Source organism: Lygodium microphyllum, chromosome 17 (assembly GCF_053477565.2).
Source record: "Lygodium microphyllum isolate KBCC chromosome 17, Lygodium_microphyllum_v1.1.10, whole genome shotgun sequence".
Taxonomy (NCBI): domain Eukaryota; kingdom Viridiplantae; phylum Streptophyta; class Polypodiopsida; order Schizaeales; family Lygodiaceae; genus Lygodium; species Lygodium microphyllum.
Window position 1 is genome coordinate 64,232,791 of NC_141151.1, and position 15,933 is coordinate 64,248,723.

A 15,933-nucleotide genomic window follows, 5' to 3' on the forward strand; every position below is an offset into this window, starting at 1 on the left:
AACTTATTCCAGGATCCACCCCACCGGCTAGAGCCCCTTATCGTATGAATCACAAAAAACTCATGGAATTGAAGAAGTAGCTGTATGAATTAGAAGAACAAGGTTTCATCCACCCTAGCAAATCCCCCTTTGGTGCCCTAGTGTTGTTTGTTAAGAAGAAGGACGGGGGGCTTAGACTATGTGTAGACTATAGGGCCCTTAATAAAATCACCATAAAAAACAAATATCCCATGCCCCTAGTGGAGGACCTCTTAGATAGGCTACATGGAGCCAAGTACTTTAGCTGTATAGACCTTAGGTCAGGATACCACTCGATTCGCATAGCAGAAGAAGATATCCCCAAAACAGCTTTTTGCACCTGATATGGCACTTTTGAATGGTTAGTCGTAGGATTCAGAGTAAGTAATGGGCCAGGCACGTTTTGTGGCCTTATGGATGGAGTCTTTAGACCCGAAATAGATGTCTTTGTCATTATCTACATTGACGATCTCCTCGTCTATAGCAAAACCCTAGAAGAACACAAACAACACTTACGCTTAGTTTTTGAGAAGCTGTGACAACATAAGCTATATGCCAAACCAGAAAAATGTGAGTTTGTAGTAAAAGAGTTAGAATTCCTAGGATTCATTGTAGGAGCAGCTAGTATCAAAGTGGACCCCAATAAAGTAGAAGCCATCCAAAAATGGCCTGTATTGAAGACAGTAAGGGAAGTGTGGGAGTTCCTCAGCTTCACAGTATTCTATAGAAGGTTCAACAAGGATTATAGCCTCATCACCACACCATTATCCCACCTCACCAAAGAAGATAACACCTTTACATGGGGCAGTGAGCAACATGATGCTTTTGAGCAGGTGAAGAAATGCATGAGTCAAACCCCTGTCTTGAAAGTACCTAACTTCACCAAACCCTTTGAAATCTTCACAGATGCATTAGTTTATGGCATTGGTGGCGTGTTGGTGCAAGAAGGCCACCCCATAACTTATGAATCCAAGAAGTTCATAGATGTTGAAACTAGATGGAGCACACGTGAGAAGGAAATGCTTATAGCAGTAATCCACTGCCTCAGAAAATGGAAGCATTATGTTCAAGAGACAAACACATAGTAGTCTTCACTAACAACATCTCCCTCAAATACTTCCAATCCCAACCAAAGCTATCGGCCAAACAAGCTCATTGGCTAAACTTCTAGCCGAATTTGACTTGGAGATAAAACACAATCCAAGCTCCACCAACAAGATAGCAAATGCCTTGAGTTGTAAAGCTAATTTGAAAGCTGTCAGTGTGGTCATCAACAACTTCCTTGAATTAGTGAAGGTGGCTTTGGAACATGACCAAGACATGCACAAAATTATACAAGATGTGGAAACTGACAAGACATTGCATGGAATATATACCCTTGAGGAGGGAATCCTATTTGTAGGAAAGAGATTATATATCCCCAACAATGTGGAGCTGAAGAAACTCATCTTACATGAAATACATGATGGAAAACTAGGTGGACACAAAGGACATAGCAAAATACTTGAGTCCCTTAAGAAGCAATTCTTTTGACTAAACATGAAAGAAGAAGTCATTGACTACATCAAGACATGTCCTATGTGCCAATTTGTGAAGGCACCATGCTCTAAGACAACATGCTTGCTTCAACCAATGCCAATACCTAGCCGCCTATGGGATGTAATTATCATGGATTTCATTGTGGAGCTCCCCGAATCCCATGGATACACCATCATCTTTGTAGTGGTGGACTATTTTTCCAAGCAAGCTCACTTCATCCCTGCCAAACCACCATTGAATGCCAAATAAGTATCCCGCCTCTTCTTTCCACATGTGCTCAAGCTACATGGCCTACCATTAGCCATAGTGTTAGATAGAGATGGAAGATTCATGAATGACATGTGGAAGGAACTCTTCAAGTCCTTGGAAAAACAATTGCGATTCTCATCATCCTTCCACCCCGAGATAGATGGGCAAACAAAGCAAGTCAACCAAGGCATTGAAGACTATCTCAGGAGTTAGGCCCAGGTGGACCAAAAGGATTGGGCCTTGTACCTCGATGTGTTGGAGTTCCACTACAATGGCTCCATCCACTCCACCATAGGTTACACACCCTTTGAATTGGCCACATGAAAATAAGTCATCACCTCACTTGCCTTAGGATCTGGAGCGGCCAAAGTTGAAGATCAAGATGCAGAGGAATTCTTGAAGAAATGGAGAGCCTGGAATGCAGCGGCCAAGCAAAGCCTAGAACAGAGCAAAATCACCATGACATAGCAAGCCAACAAAAAGAGAAAGGCCGTACTTTTCACCAAGGGCGACATGGTCCTAGTCAGCTCCAAGAATCTATCACTCCCAAAGAATATGAGCCCCAAATTCAATCACTGCTATTATGGACCCTACCGCATCACTCAAGTGCTAATTGAAGTCACCTATGAGCTTGACCTGCTAGAAAGTATTTGTGTTCATAATGCCTTTCATGCTCGACTTCTGCACAGGTTCTATACTAACAACCAATGGGGGCGGCGCGTACCAATGCTCCATTCCAACGGCCCCTTCGAAGTAGAAGCATTCCTCCGAGGCTGGGAAAAAAAAGGGATACCATGAGTATCTCACCAAGTGGCACGGGGATCCTCTCAAGTAAGCCACTTGGATTTCGAAAGCAGAGGCGCACAAATGTGGCAAAGATGCCTTCGCCATCTGGATCAAGGAGAATCCCACCAATTCTTCCAATTCCCCTTGAGTCATCCCAAACAAACGGGGCTCATCATAGGCCCAACAATACTTCCACTCCTCAAATGTACTTGAGTCGAGGGTGAACTCACATGGTAACCCAAACAATAAACCCAAAGAGCCCCTACCAAGTCTAGATGGGTAGACACTAACCAACTTGCTAGAAAAAGCTGTGTTAAGAACCCCAAGTCCTAGTGCGACAGACACTGTGTTAAGACCCCTGAATGTCTCACCAAGTCCTAGACTAGCAGACACAAGCTAGCTTGTTAACAAAAGTTGTGTTAAGACCCCGGATGAGTCAAATAAATGCTATCCTTAGATTACTGAGGATAGCAATCTAATAAGTGGGGATTAGTGTAAGGGCTTTGTAGCTATACCATGGCGTTATTACCAGAAACACCTATATAGGGAGTAGTAGTGACATTGATCCCTGCTTGGTTTCCACTCTACGCGTGATTCCCTATACCCAGTGGTGAACCCTCTTATGTGTGGCATCACGAGGGTGTAGTCCTGGGATGTGCCTATGTTGTACCATTTCTTTGATTGAATAATACAAGAGTATTCCTTGCTCTCACATATCGTGTTACCTTTCTGTGTCGTGATCAGACAAAGTACCCCCTACATGGGGTGTTTATTCGTCTAGGATGGCACGCCCACCGATCAGTGTGGGAGAGGAGTGAGTAACGAGTGTAAGAGGAGTGAGAAATGAGTGCAGGTGCATCACGGCCCCCCCACGACAACTATCTTACCTACTTTGGCACATCCTTCATAAAAGCATGTGGTCAAATGAGAAGGTTCTAGAAGTTGGCAATGGTAATGGGATTTGCGTGAGATGCATCACGGATCTAGAAACCGTCTCTCATCTCTTCATGACATATCATAGAAATAACAAAGCTTTTGCTATCCTCCATAATGTTATGCCCCCACACCCCCCTCCAAAAAAAAAAAAACTCCTTTTAACTTTCATGAAAAGAATTTGTTTTGGGTATAACTAATGGAATTCCCTCTTTGCTTTGGACTTAAGAAGTTTGTATTGGATAGTTAAAGAATGAAAAACTTGCAAATGGGTGTCATCTTTATGGCTATGGTTAAGTGGATGGCTAGAAAATAACTCAATTGAGTTTCCCATGGTAAAGTCTATGATGAGCTATTTGGATTGTAGTTTGATATGTAGCTGCACATGATTGAACATAAATCCAACACCATCAACGAAGAAATAAAGAAGAATAACCGATACTTTTAAGAAGATGGCCAACTCTCCCTAAGATGGAGTAATCAACTTCAAGAATCAAGATTGCCGAGTTGCTTCTAAATTTGGAGAAATGTCTCCATTCGTCAAACGAAATACTCCAATAGGGGTATTTTGAGACATGAGCTTAGCACGATAGAGTTGTTGAACAATGAGACATTAAGAATAGGATTAGTCCCACTTTGATGTAATATTTTCTACACTCATATTATTAGTACACTTACTATGTTCCCGAAAAATACAAAAACTACATAAATAAATAAATAAACAAATAGTTACATCAAATTCCAATGGCATGAGAGCTGTGTGCAGCTGCCAACCGGCCATGTCTCTCAGCGCTGTTTTCTCACCCACGATCTACTTGGCAGGCAAAGGCTCGTGGTCTCTGGCTTCATCGCCGGACTCTCTCGCTTGCAGGAGCATAGGCCATCATCGTCGTCATCATCATCGTTTGGTGCTGTCCGTGCAAGCATTGTCCATGGCGGCTGGGAGTAGCTGTGCTCTCCTTCACGAAGAGGCTCAAGCCACCCGCCCGCCCATGCTCCAGCAGGCTCCCTACTCGCCGCCTCCTTGGGCCTCTCATCTGCAACCTATCCCTCAGCACTTCTTCTCTCTCGGCCAGGTAAACTTCTCTTTACCTTGCATGCTAAGATCCCATCACAGGAAATCTTAGACAAAACCCCACGATAATTCCCGTATTGTGAATTATGACAACATCATGAGCTTTTGCGAGGGGGGGACTGCACACCTAAACCTAGCTAGGTGCGATTGGCAGCAGGGGCCGGCATTGTGAATTATGGCAGCATCATGAGCTCCTAAGAGTGAGGGACTGTGGGGCCAGCAGCCCCCACCCCCAACTACACCTAGCTAGGTATGTGGTGCCTCCCGAACCGAAGCTTATAAGGTTGAAATCCATAGAAAAAAAAGGGAAAAGTTCCCTTTTTCACAAATGGGATAATGCCAAAAACTTCGCATGAGTGTCCGTGTATAATATTTCTCCTAGAAGATACAAAGGCCTTCAAAGTGGAAACTTTTTGAATCAAATCCTATGCATTTGCCGTTTTCATAGCTGTTTTTCAAGATTTGGACAAACTCTTGTAGCTAAGAATGCTGTAAATTTTAGGATTTGAAAATTTTTTAAAGGTTCTCAGGGAAACTTTACAATGCATTTTGCACTAAACCTTGGTTTGTCATGAACACTGCAAGGATCCAGTGTAAGGATCATCAGAGCATTACAGCAGGTAAGAATAACAATATATAAGCACCAGCAGTGTGCAGAGCAACCATAAAGGCAACTGTATGTATGCTTCAAGATGCTGTATTGTACTCCTAGGGGTGACATATACTTGCTCTACCTGTGGAGCTGTTGTGTGTTACCTCAACTGCATGTTGCATTGGAAACAAGATACAGTATAAATCATGACTATTTAGACAAATCAAACAAGGTTATGCAATAATTGCCATATTGTATTAACAATAAAATCTATCTATAAAGTGAAAATAAGAAAGAAAAGAGCAGGGGAAAAATATTCTATTTTCAGTTTACGGGAGTCTGATTTTAAGGCAAGAAGTGTGTTGACAGAGGTTACTTGGGAGTCGGTACGTTCATTGAAGAGTCGTTTTTCCCACTTCATTATTGAGAATATTATGGAGGACAAGAATCACTCATAAGGGGGGAAGTGTTACATCCTTGGACATTTGGATGGGTGCTAGTATCATTGGTCACAGTGGCAACCAAGTTCTATTTATAGAACTTAAGGCCCAATTGTGCTCATTACTGTGTAATCACCACTCTTGGACTCTTGACTCGTAGGTCAACATGTTTATACACGGGGATGATGTGGGGCTAGTGGTTTGGCCCAGTAGCTCTCGGAACAGATCTAAGAGCCACAGATATAAGGTACAGACATGACGTGGAGCAGCAGTGGAGTTACCAAGGATCTCTAGACCACAAGGACTGCAGGTCAGGAGCATTAATGGTGGCATGGACCAAGTTTGGAGGCTGGAAGACAAGATTTAGCAGCTCTGGGTCATTTTTGGCCTATTTTGAAGATGTTTTCCTAAAAAACAATGGTAAATGGAGTAGAAGAGGGTAAAGTCTTGGTTACTTTTCAGGAAGAGTTTTTTCTCTCTTCATTCTCAAGCTCCTATCAAGCTTGCATGGAAGAAAATCACCCTAGATCTTTTCTCTTCCACCTCCATTGATTAGATGGCTTCTACTAGAGCTTCCTAGGGACCTTGAGCTTCATTCTAAGCAGTCATTTGGTCATTTTCACCTATTCAATCCTTTTGTTTTATGCTGAGTTAGTGAATCATCCAAATCCGTGCTAGCAAAGACTTGCTGTCCGCCATAGGAGAAGCAGTGGTTGCAGCAGCAGTATATTGCAAAGAAGAACTAGAAGAGGAAACGGCAATGGTTGTAGCAGCAATATATTGAAAAGAAGAACTAGAAGAGGAAACGGATCCTTCTCTCTTCCTATTTTTTTTGTGGTTTGATCCATGGCGATGGTGGAGTTGACGATCCTAAACTTTCCCTAAACTCAACATAATCAGCCTCAATCGTTGGTTCTCACACTCACAAGCTTTAAGCCTTTGTGCAAGAATTGCATTTGCGGAAGAATATATCTTGAGCTAGGATTTGAGATCATCCATTGTAAGATCATGCTCAGAGCTGCTTTTTGTGGTATTTGGAGGAGTAAGCTGCTGAGAATGAGGCTCCCATTCTTGCTCCATATTATCGGAACCAAGCGTTGCAGAAATACGAGGAAAGGAGAGGTGACACGAGAAGAAACGGGAGGATTAAAAACATATCGAAAGGACTTTCTCTCTCACGTGCTTCTGAAAAATGGGTACGAGCTTTAGATAATGCTTCTTTCATTCTTGCTGACAACAGAGATTGTCTACAGGAGGAAGCACAGCTGTTGCATGCTGCATAGACTCATGCCTAAGCACCTCCATGTCTAACGGATGAAGTGCTAGGTGATCAGGAAAAACAGATTGTGCCTTCAGTCAAGGATCACATTGTAGAAGTTTATCAAAATGGTGATTCAATACACCAACTGGAAATTGAACGCAATGATGCCTGCAAATGGTAGCCTGCCCATTTGTGAAATCAGATGTTGATTGCCATAGTGTGTGCTTGTGTGGTTGAGGATTTATCTCTCTGAAAAAAAGGGGAGGCCAACAATGCTTGATGTTGACATGAAGCCATGTACATCATCAATTGGCTCACATGTCATGCTGTGCTCAGTCACAGGATTGTCATCTGAGCAAAGCGATACAACTAATTCTTGGCACTGGACTGGATAAGGGCTTTGTGATTTTTGGCTTTTTGTAGCTAGTCGGGGGCATTTGCAAGGCGCCACTTCTGCATAGTCCTGTTCATGTTCTGTTTTAAATGAACCCTGAATGGATCGAGCAATCATGGTTTTGGTCCCAGTCTCAACATAACTTGGTGGACCACCTAACTTTGCATACCTACCGGACTCTAACCCTGAGTGAGGAGACTGAAAGAGAGGAGGTTTCTCGAGATGTGAAGGCGACCTGCAGTTCTAGGAACTGTCTTTTCAGTTTCACTGGAAGGTTCTACTGCAATCTTTACAGCAGCACTAGTAGGCAAATGGCTTTCCCTCTATCCATATCCACCCATCTGAGCATTAAAGGTTTGTCTTTCTTATGCATGAATTTGGCTTCTTGATATTTGATAATAGTGTAGTAGCTTGCAAATCATTTACCACAGATGTTGGAAGCAAGTTGGATATTTCAGAAGAGCTGAGAGGACTCTCTGATGTCAGTTTCAAATTTGGACAAAAAAAACATTTGCAAGAGCAATTTTGTCTCTCTCTGCAACGTACTACTTGAGCTATTTGGTCCAACTCCTATGAACATTTTTGCAGCAGCAAGCATATGCAACTCTGGATTCCAAAGAGATCTGCCTATTGTACCATCCGTTGCATTTCTGGGGAGCTCTGGGTGACACTAATTTTGAGACGTCCTCTATAATTCTAGCAGATATGAGATGTTACAAGGGCTGCCATCCTGTTTGGTGATAAATGGATGTGTCAGAAGTGCATCTGCCCTAGGTTTGCGAGCTTGATCCTTCGCCAAACAGTGTCAAGAAAGCCCTTGTACTCTGCAAGAAGGGAAGTGACCATTATTTGAGTTGCCTGCAAATTTGCAAATTCAGGAGGGTTCTAAGTTGTCTACAGATTTGCAGGCCCTTATCTGAGTTGTCTACAGTGACACATTTTGATGAAAGGCATTGTCATCATGTAACTGACTAGAAGCACCATTGTCTTCTTGGTCACAGGTTAACAACCACAATTGGACACTTACAGTGCTATGAGCTGTTCTGCTAATTCAAGTTTGGGAGTGATCACTAATCCTAGTATGGGAGTGGTTAGATCAGATTAAAATCTTAGTTTCTATACATGCAGATTACAAGTAGATTTTTGATGCCCTCTATATAGTTTCCTAGAATGCAAAATCTATAGCCATGAGCAGAGCTTCAACACAAATGGCAATGCAACTTCATCAACATCAGTGGATTATGATGCAAGAGATGCTTCAGCAAGGGCATTGCTCACATGGTTTTGATTTCTATCATGTACCACAAGGCAATATTGACTTTGAAGTATCTTATAGGACGCAAGTGATATCCAATAGCAATATTATGAGCATCATAAGAGCATTGGAATTCAGCAAGTCAGTTGCTCATATGCTTGACATGATTGATGTATTGGCATATGCACTTATGGAGTTTGATGCAACCATAATGGCAGCTGAAGTGATAGATGCCGTTTGGATAGAACGAGTACTTGTCAAACATTTGACATCTCATGTGGATCAGTTGGTACAGCCATGTGTCTTAGAAGCTCTCATCAATCTTTATGGTAATGCTGTTTTACAAGAGGGTTTAGCGCATGTATATGACAAGTATATGCTGGTTGTATCGATTGCCATGGATGATGCAGTAGTTCAGCAAGACTTATTGCAATCATTGTTAAATATGTATAGCAATGAGTATAGCCAATCAGTCTCTCATGGGCACCAATACCTATATGGACAGCAATATGACTATGAGCAGCATTTATGTACTTCTCAGCCATATGCTTCTCATGAGTACCCATGGATAATAGTATGATTATTCTATTGCTGATCTATATAGTGATGATATGAGCAACATTGGGTCTACAACTCGTAAAGCTCGACAATTAACCAATGATCAGATTAGAGAGTTGCATGCTCAAGGGTTATGCTATAGATGTGCTGTGAACCGATGTATTCTAATCATCAAGATATGTGCAGAGCAAAGAATGCAAGGATATTTGTGGTACTTGAATATTCAGATGAAGAGGATAAAGACAGTCATGCTGAAGATTATTTTGATGATGATCAAGAGCAAGATAAAGGGTTTGCAGTTGCAGCCTATGAAGTTTCTGATGAGGAAGACCATGACCATGGGCTTCTGTTTGATTCAGTAGCTTATGCTTTTGTGGATTCATTTATACATGCATGTTATTTCATGAGTGATGATGTCTTTGATTTGGTGGTCATGATGCATGGATGGGATATTACCTTTCCTTTTGACTTGTGAGGTTAAGGGCTGGATTTAACTCTCTGCGTGGACCAGCATTACTTCGGAATGATGTCCTTACCTTCAAGAATTTTGAGACAACTATCATGTTAACTAGTGGGCTTTGTTTCATTACATAATAAATCTCTGTTTTGGACCAGATTTAATGTTGAATTAATGACAGAGATGTGTGTGTCATATGGGTTGAAAGTACTTAAAGAGAGCTTCGTCTGGAGCTATAGCATGTCTGATTCAGATCAGCCAATCCAAAGTTATTATAGATTTAGTACAGGTAGGTTTGCAGTGGACAACACAGAGTCTCCATCTGGGAGGAGCTCTTACTGGCAACATTTTGGTCCAAGATTTCATTTTCATATTTCCCAATGGTTGTCAATGCTTTGTACTTGATTCTCAGCTCTCTAGTTGTACTTATTTCGTGAATCCTTGAAGACTAGACCATTTTATTTTAGTCCATGCAGAGTACCCTGCCTCTTTTCACCACTCGGCAATTTGTAATAAGTTCTATTTTGTTTTTGAGGACAAAAACATCCAAGTGGGGATGGAATGTAAAGAATTGAATGAGGGGCGTATAAAAGGACAAAAGACACATGTACATGAATTAGTTTTTACGCAATAATACATCTTTGTTCATCTCTCTCTAGCTTCTTCTCTCCTTTCATGGCTTCTAGCCATCTCTCTTTTTTTTCAGTCTTTCTCTCTCCATTCTAGTCTTTCTCTCTCGTCACTCTTTCTCTTACTTTTGCACTTCTCTCTCTTTTGTAGTCTTCTCTCTCCTCTTTCTCTCTCCCTAGTCCTCTCCTTGACAGACTTGATGTGTTGCTAGCTCGTAGGGTCGAGGGTGAGCGTGTTTGGATATATGGTGGGGAGATGGGTTTGATTTCTATTACTAGTATATTTGTGGATATAGCTTGTGCGATCTCATGCGGAAGTTGGATCCAAGGGGACATTGGCAGAGGTGTTGTGGACATGTGCCAATGGGGTGTCTAAGTCAGATTTTAGATAGGGACATTGAATTTCATCTTGAAGATGACTTTTGGTATCATGGGGTTTAGAGATTTAAATGATTTAATGTCCTAGACTAAGGTTTGTGGAAAGTTTGAAACACTTCTAGGTTCAAAGAGGTTAGGAATTTAAAATTGAGGTTTGACACCATTTAATGCTATTTTCATGTGGTAGGGTCAAAAGGGCTACACAGCTCAAACTTGCATGTGGAGGCCCCACTAAAATAGAAATTTGCCAAATGTCAAGTTTGGATCAGTTTTGGATTGCATGCAAGTGTATCTTTCATCTTGGGCTGTTTACCTCCCTAGAGCTGATTTTGGGATTGTATACTGGAGGAAAACCCTAAAACAAGGTCATTGACAGTTGCTAATGTAGAAATTAGAGTTTCGAATAGCAACAAACCCCTAGAAATTAGCATGGTTTATCAGCTGTCTTGAGAAGCATGCCATTGAATCTCAACTAGACAAGAAGGAGATCTAGTGCAAATCTAAGTAATTATAGTAGATTTATGAGGGATTGCTTATTTATAGCTGAAGTGATTTGCATGCAAGAGTAGAAGACTCAATTTGTGCTTGAATGTGCTTGTTGTAATGAATGAAGCTGAGAGGAGAGAGGAGAAGAGCTGAAGAGAGAGAAAGAGAACAATAAGAAGAGAAAAGAAGACTAGAAGAGGAGAGAAGGAAGGAGGAAGCCATGGAAGCTGAAGATGAAGGTGAAGAGTATGTTTTTGATAATAACCGGTTGCTCTAATTTGGGACTCTTACACCTTATATACCCGGGTCAGTGTGACTAGGTGTCTAACCCCTAGTTTCTATGTATCCCGCTTGTTACAATCCATCCCCACCTTGAAGGCTTTTCCCCTAAAAAACAAAGAGAACTGGAGGGGAGTGATGGGTGGGCTTAGAGAGGGGTGCAGAGTACTACTCTGAGTCAGATTACAATGAAAATGGGTGGGTAAAGACTGTCGAGGTAAAATTGTCATAACTTTTGGTAGGCTGCTTTAAATGGGGTGTGCCACATGTAAAAATGAAGCTTATGACGAGTACTCTCAGGCTAGGTAGGATGCATATGCCTGAGATTTGGGTAAGTATAAAACTGTTCTAAAATAGTGTGCAGTTTGTAGGCAGAGGGTGGTTAAACGGGGGCATAATTGGCTAGTCTTCAGTCCATTGGGCCTCTTGGAGGTGGGGAAATTCATTGACAACAGTGGGGCAAGAATGCATCTCTTCCATCATCTTTTGCATGAAGGGGGAAGTGTGTGGGATGACAATCTTGCCATGGGACCAAATAAGGCCATGCTTGAGCTGATATTGGGAGTTTTCAGCCATGACCCCATGCGGTAATTTTTGGAAGATGTGGCTGAAGTGATCATCTAACAAAAAAGCTTCTTGAAGCTCTTCAATCCAATCACTATGCAACTCTAAAATAGAGGATGCTTTGCATGCCCACATCCGAGAGAGTGAATCAGCCACGATATTATCTTTGCCCCGAGTATGAGAAATGTCAAAGTCATAGTTTTGTAATGTTGCCACCCATCGCCTTTGCTTAGGAGTCAAAGTGGACTGAGTCAAGAAGTATTGGAGGACTTAGTGGTCACTTTTTACTTGGAAGCGGTTGCTTTACAAATAGTGGTGCCATTTCTTGATAGCATGGAGGATGGCCAACATCTCCTGGTCATATACATTCATTTGCATCTCCTTCTCATCAAGCTTGCAGCTCTCAAATGCAATCACACCATGCTCTTGTAACAATACTGCACTTGTAAAAGAGGGGATAGACGGGTTGGACATGGGTTAGCATGGGAATACCCAGTTATACTGACAGGGTATATAAGGTGTTGAGAGACCCAATTAGGGCATCAGTTATTATCAATAATCAAGTCTCACTTTTATCCTTCCTTCTAGCTTTCATGGCTTCCCTTCTCTTTCTCTCTCTTTTCCTGTCTTTCTCTCTCTTCTGCTAGTCTTTCTCTCTCTTCTTCTCTCATCTTCTTCCCCTTTTTCTCTCCTCTCTGCAGTCTCTCCCTTCTCTCCTCTCTCCTAGGTCTCCTTCATTACAGTTGGTATCAGAGCTCCGGTCTTTGATCCTCCTTCTCTCTCTCTCCTCCCTCTAGTTTTAGTTTCTTTTTAGTCCAGGAACCCTAGTTACTCAGGTGCACAGGTACATTAGGACAGGTACAACATTGAAAGGCCACATGAATTAGGGGTACCAGAGATGGCAGCCTTCTTGGAGTTTGCATAGAAGCTTTGGATGTATTTAGAAGCAAACCATCAAACTGACCATTTCTTCGCTGCCACTGCATGTTGTGGATAATGGAGGTCCACAGAGCCGAGATTGCCTGTAAACAAGCTTGCCCCCACACTCATACCATTGGAGAATCTCACTCAAGTTCTTGAAGTCCCCCAGAAAGGAGGATATGGAACCCGAGAGCTGGTTGCTGTCCACATCGAGCTTCTGCAAGAAAGAGCATTCTGTATTCGTAGTGGCTAGAGAGGGAAAGCTCCCAGAGAGAGCATTGTGATCCAGATGAAGCTCCACTACTTGCCTACAGAGGTTCCAAATAGAAGAAGGTATGGGACTTGTGATAGTGCTGATGCGCAAATACAGGACCTCCAAAGATGGGCTGTTGCATGCCAAGATCCACAGGAAGGGTTCCCACAAGTTTGTTGGAGCTAAGATCCAGTTTCTGTAAGGAAGAAAGCTTGCCGAGCGCAGGCGGAATGCTGCCATTAAGCCTTGCAGCTGCCAAGCTGATGCTGTAAGCTGCAATGGTGGGGTCCTGCAAGAGGGTGCGGTTGTTCAAGTCTGCAGGCTCCAGTGCATCCTCCCGCATGTCCTCTGTCCAATGCCCCGGGTTGATGATGTGGTTGTAGATAATTGACAGGAAATGATAAAACCAGAATGCTTCCTGCTTGTGATGAATGAATCGCGGCTGTGAGACAGGACACGAGGTCGAAGAGGAGGTGACCTGGACAGTCCCGGCAAAGGCCCTTCTTCCCTTTCTGATGGCCATGGGCGGAAGAAGTGGCATAACTTCACCTGAGGGAGCTACTGCCATCCCAACTAGACAGGACGGCACCATCAGAGTTGCGGAGAGCGGCCTTGATTTCTAGGAGGGTGCTGACGTCAATGCTCAGAGCCAAGGACCCCAGTAATTCTGCTCTAGTTTTTCCAGAGCGCTTCCCTCCTGCTTTGCAAATATAACAGTTTGGCTGCGATCAAAAAGATGGCCAAAGATGTGTGAGTTGTGCCCAATGCCAACTGGAATACTGCCCTTGGATCTAAGAACATCTCGTTGCTCATCTGTCTCATAATAATCAGCACCCATAAGAAGAGCATCTTCAATGATAGCCCCTTCAGCAATCCACGACCGCAGTCCAACCACTGAATGGTGAATTTTACAATTCTTGATAATGCACCCTTCTCCAATAACACTGTCAGTAACATCAGCGTCAATCATCTTTGAAGGAGGCAGAAATCGGGCCTGAGTGTAAATTGGAGCTGATCGATCATAGAAACTGAAGTCCGAAAGAGGTTTCTTGGTGATTCCCAGATTAGCATTGTAGAATGCTTCAATGGTTCCAATGTCTTCCCAGTACCCATCAAACAAATAAGCTTGCACCTTCATCCCAATAGATCTAGCACCAGGGATGACCTCACTGCCAAAATCATCTGCTTGTGGAAAATCATCTAGCAATAGCTTGATCATTGCATCTTTGCTGACAACATATATCCCCATACTGGCGATATATGGAAGTTCTTTTGCTCTCTCCTCATCCAATCCTAAAACTGTGGTGTCTACCTTCATCGCCTTTAGGAATTCGCCTTTTGGTTTCTCAGCAAACTCCACTATATGACCCTCAGAATCAATCTTCATCAGTCCGAATGCTGTAGCCCTTTTCTCATCCATTGGCAATGCTGCTACTATGATGTCTGCATTTGTCTCTCTATGAACCTGGATGAACTTCTGGTAGTCCATTCGATAGAGATGATCTCCTGCCAGGATAAGGAACTCCATGATTTGCTGCTCCTCAAAAAGCCATAGGTACTGCCTGACAGCATCTGCAGTACCCTGAAACCAGTTGGGATTTTCTGGGCTCTGCTGAGCTGCTAGGACCCCCACAAAACCCTCATGCTTGTAGCCCCCATGTTGCTGGAATATGCACGCGAGAGGTGGCGATTGAGGGAGGCCCAAGATGTTATCCCTGACTCGTTCAAGAAAAGACTTATCAGATGCATTTGCAAGAACAACCAGAAATTCGCCATCCTCAGTTGGCAAAAACAAAGCATATGGTGGAGATGCAGGGTACTACCAGTGGGAAGCTCTAATTGATCTGGAAGTAGGGCTCATCTATCTAATGGTTTGATGTCACAAGTGAGGCTTTGAAGCAGTGGTCAGAGGTTTCAGGCTTTGGATGGATCACAACTGAAAAGAGAAATTTGAGTCCTCCCTTGCACGATAGCTATAGCTTTGGCTTCCAGAAGCTCCAGTTTTGAATTGGGAACAAGTGGGGCAGCAACATAACCACTACGAAGATCTTCCCTAACATATGTAGCAGTATAATCACGGGCATACAGAGTTGCCACAGGCAGTGCTGGAGCTACAACTCGGGGATAAAATGAATTGAGGATCCTCTCCCCATGAGCAAGCAGTAGGTCAGAGTACCAGCTCAAGAAGAATTCACCGTATGGTGTATTCCATCCATGGTGATGCTGCTGAAGAAAAAAAATTGTATGCTTGTGATGGTCCACTCTGGTTTGATATTGCCACTGTTTGGATTCCTTAAGGAGGATACTCCTAATTTCACTGGCTCTTTTATTCAACGACCAAAGCAATGGTGGAAGACCTTTTGGAGATTACAACAATGTTTGCATGTTGCATGTGTAGCAAGAATGAAAGAAGCAGTATCTAAAGCTCGTACCCAGTTTTCAGAAGCACAACTATAGAGCCAGTTGTAGGTGCTGGACACACAAGGAAAGAAGCAGATTATGGGGCTGCAGATCAGCGAGGCACCACCAAGCTGGTAGCTATTCCTCTCAAAGCTCTAGCTTATGCACTCTCTGGCTAGATCTGCAGCCACTTCTTTCATTTGAACGAGTGAACTGTGATGAGTGGATGATCACCACACCTCTAAGGTTGGCCTATCGCTAACACAGGAGTCAAGAGTAGCAAAATCAGTAAGGAGAGTCACACTGTATGCAGTAGTAGTAAACGTGTCACTAGCACAGGTAGTATCAAGGGTAATTGGAGCCAAATATGCAACATGGATATTATCATCGACAGTTTAGACCGTTGTTCCTATTAAACGTGCGAGTTCTATTGAACTGAGTACTGAAATGCACTGAAGAAGATCTT

At 42.8% G+C, this 15,933-nt stretch overlaps 1 protein-coding gene and 1 pseudogene across 2 annotated transcripts in view; one reads left to right on the forward strand and one right to left on the reverse strand.

Annotated features, from left to right (window-relative positions):
- Nucleotides 1–4,255: 4,255 nt before the first annotated feature.
- The window catches only part of D-CDES (D-cysteine desulfhydrase), a 91,422-nt gene continuing 79,744 nt past the window's right edge, over nucleotides 4,256–15,933 (forward strand). Inside the window, exon 1 of one of the 2 annotated variants that reach the window (XM_087697516.1) lies at nucleotides 4,256–4,601. In XM_087697516.1, coding sequence (XP_087553642.1) covers nucleotides 4,275–4,601 — 327 coding nt within the window. In that variant the 5' untranslated portion in view covers nucleotides 4,256–4,274. The remainder of the gene's footprint in view (nucleotides 4,602–15,933) is intronic. The other variant, XM_087697517.1, reaches the window with a different exon arrangement.
- Nucleotides 13,711–14,732, reverse strand: LOC148021971 (glucose-1-phosphate adenylyltransferase small subunit, chloroplastic pseudogene; annotated as a pseudogene).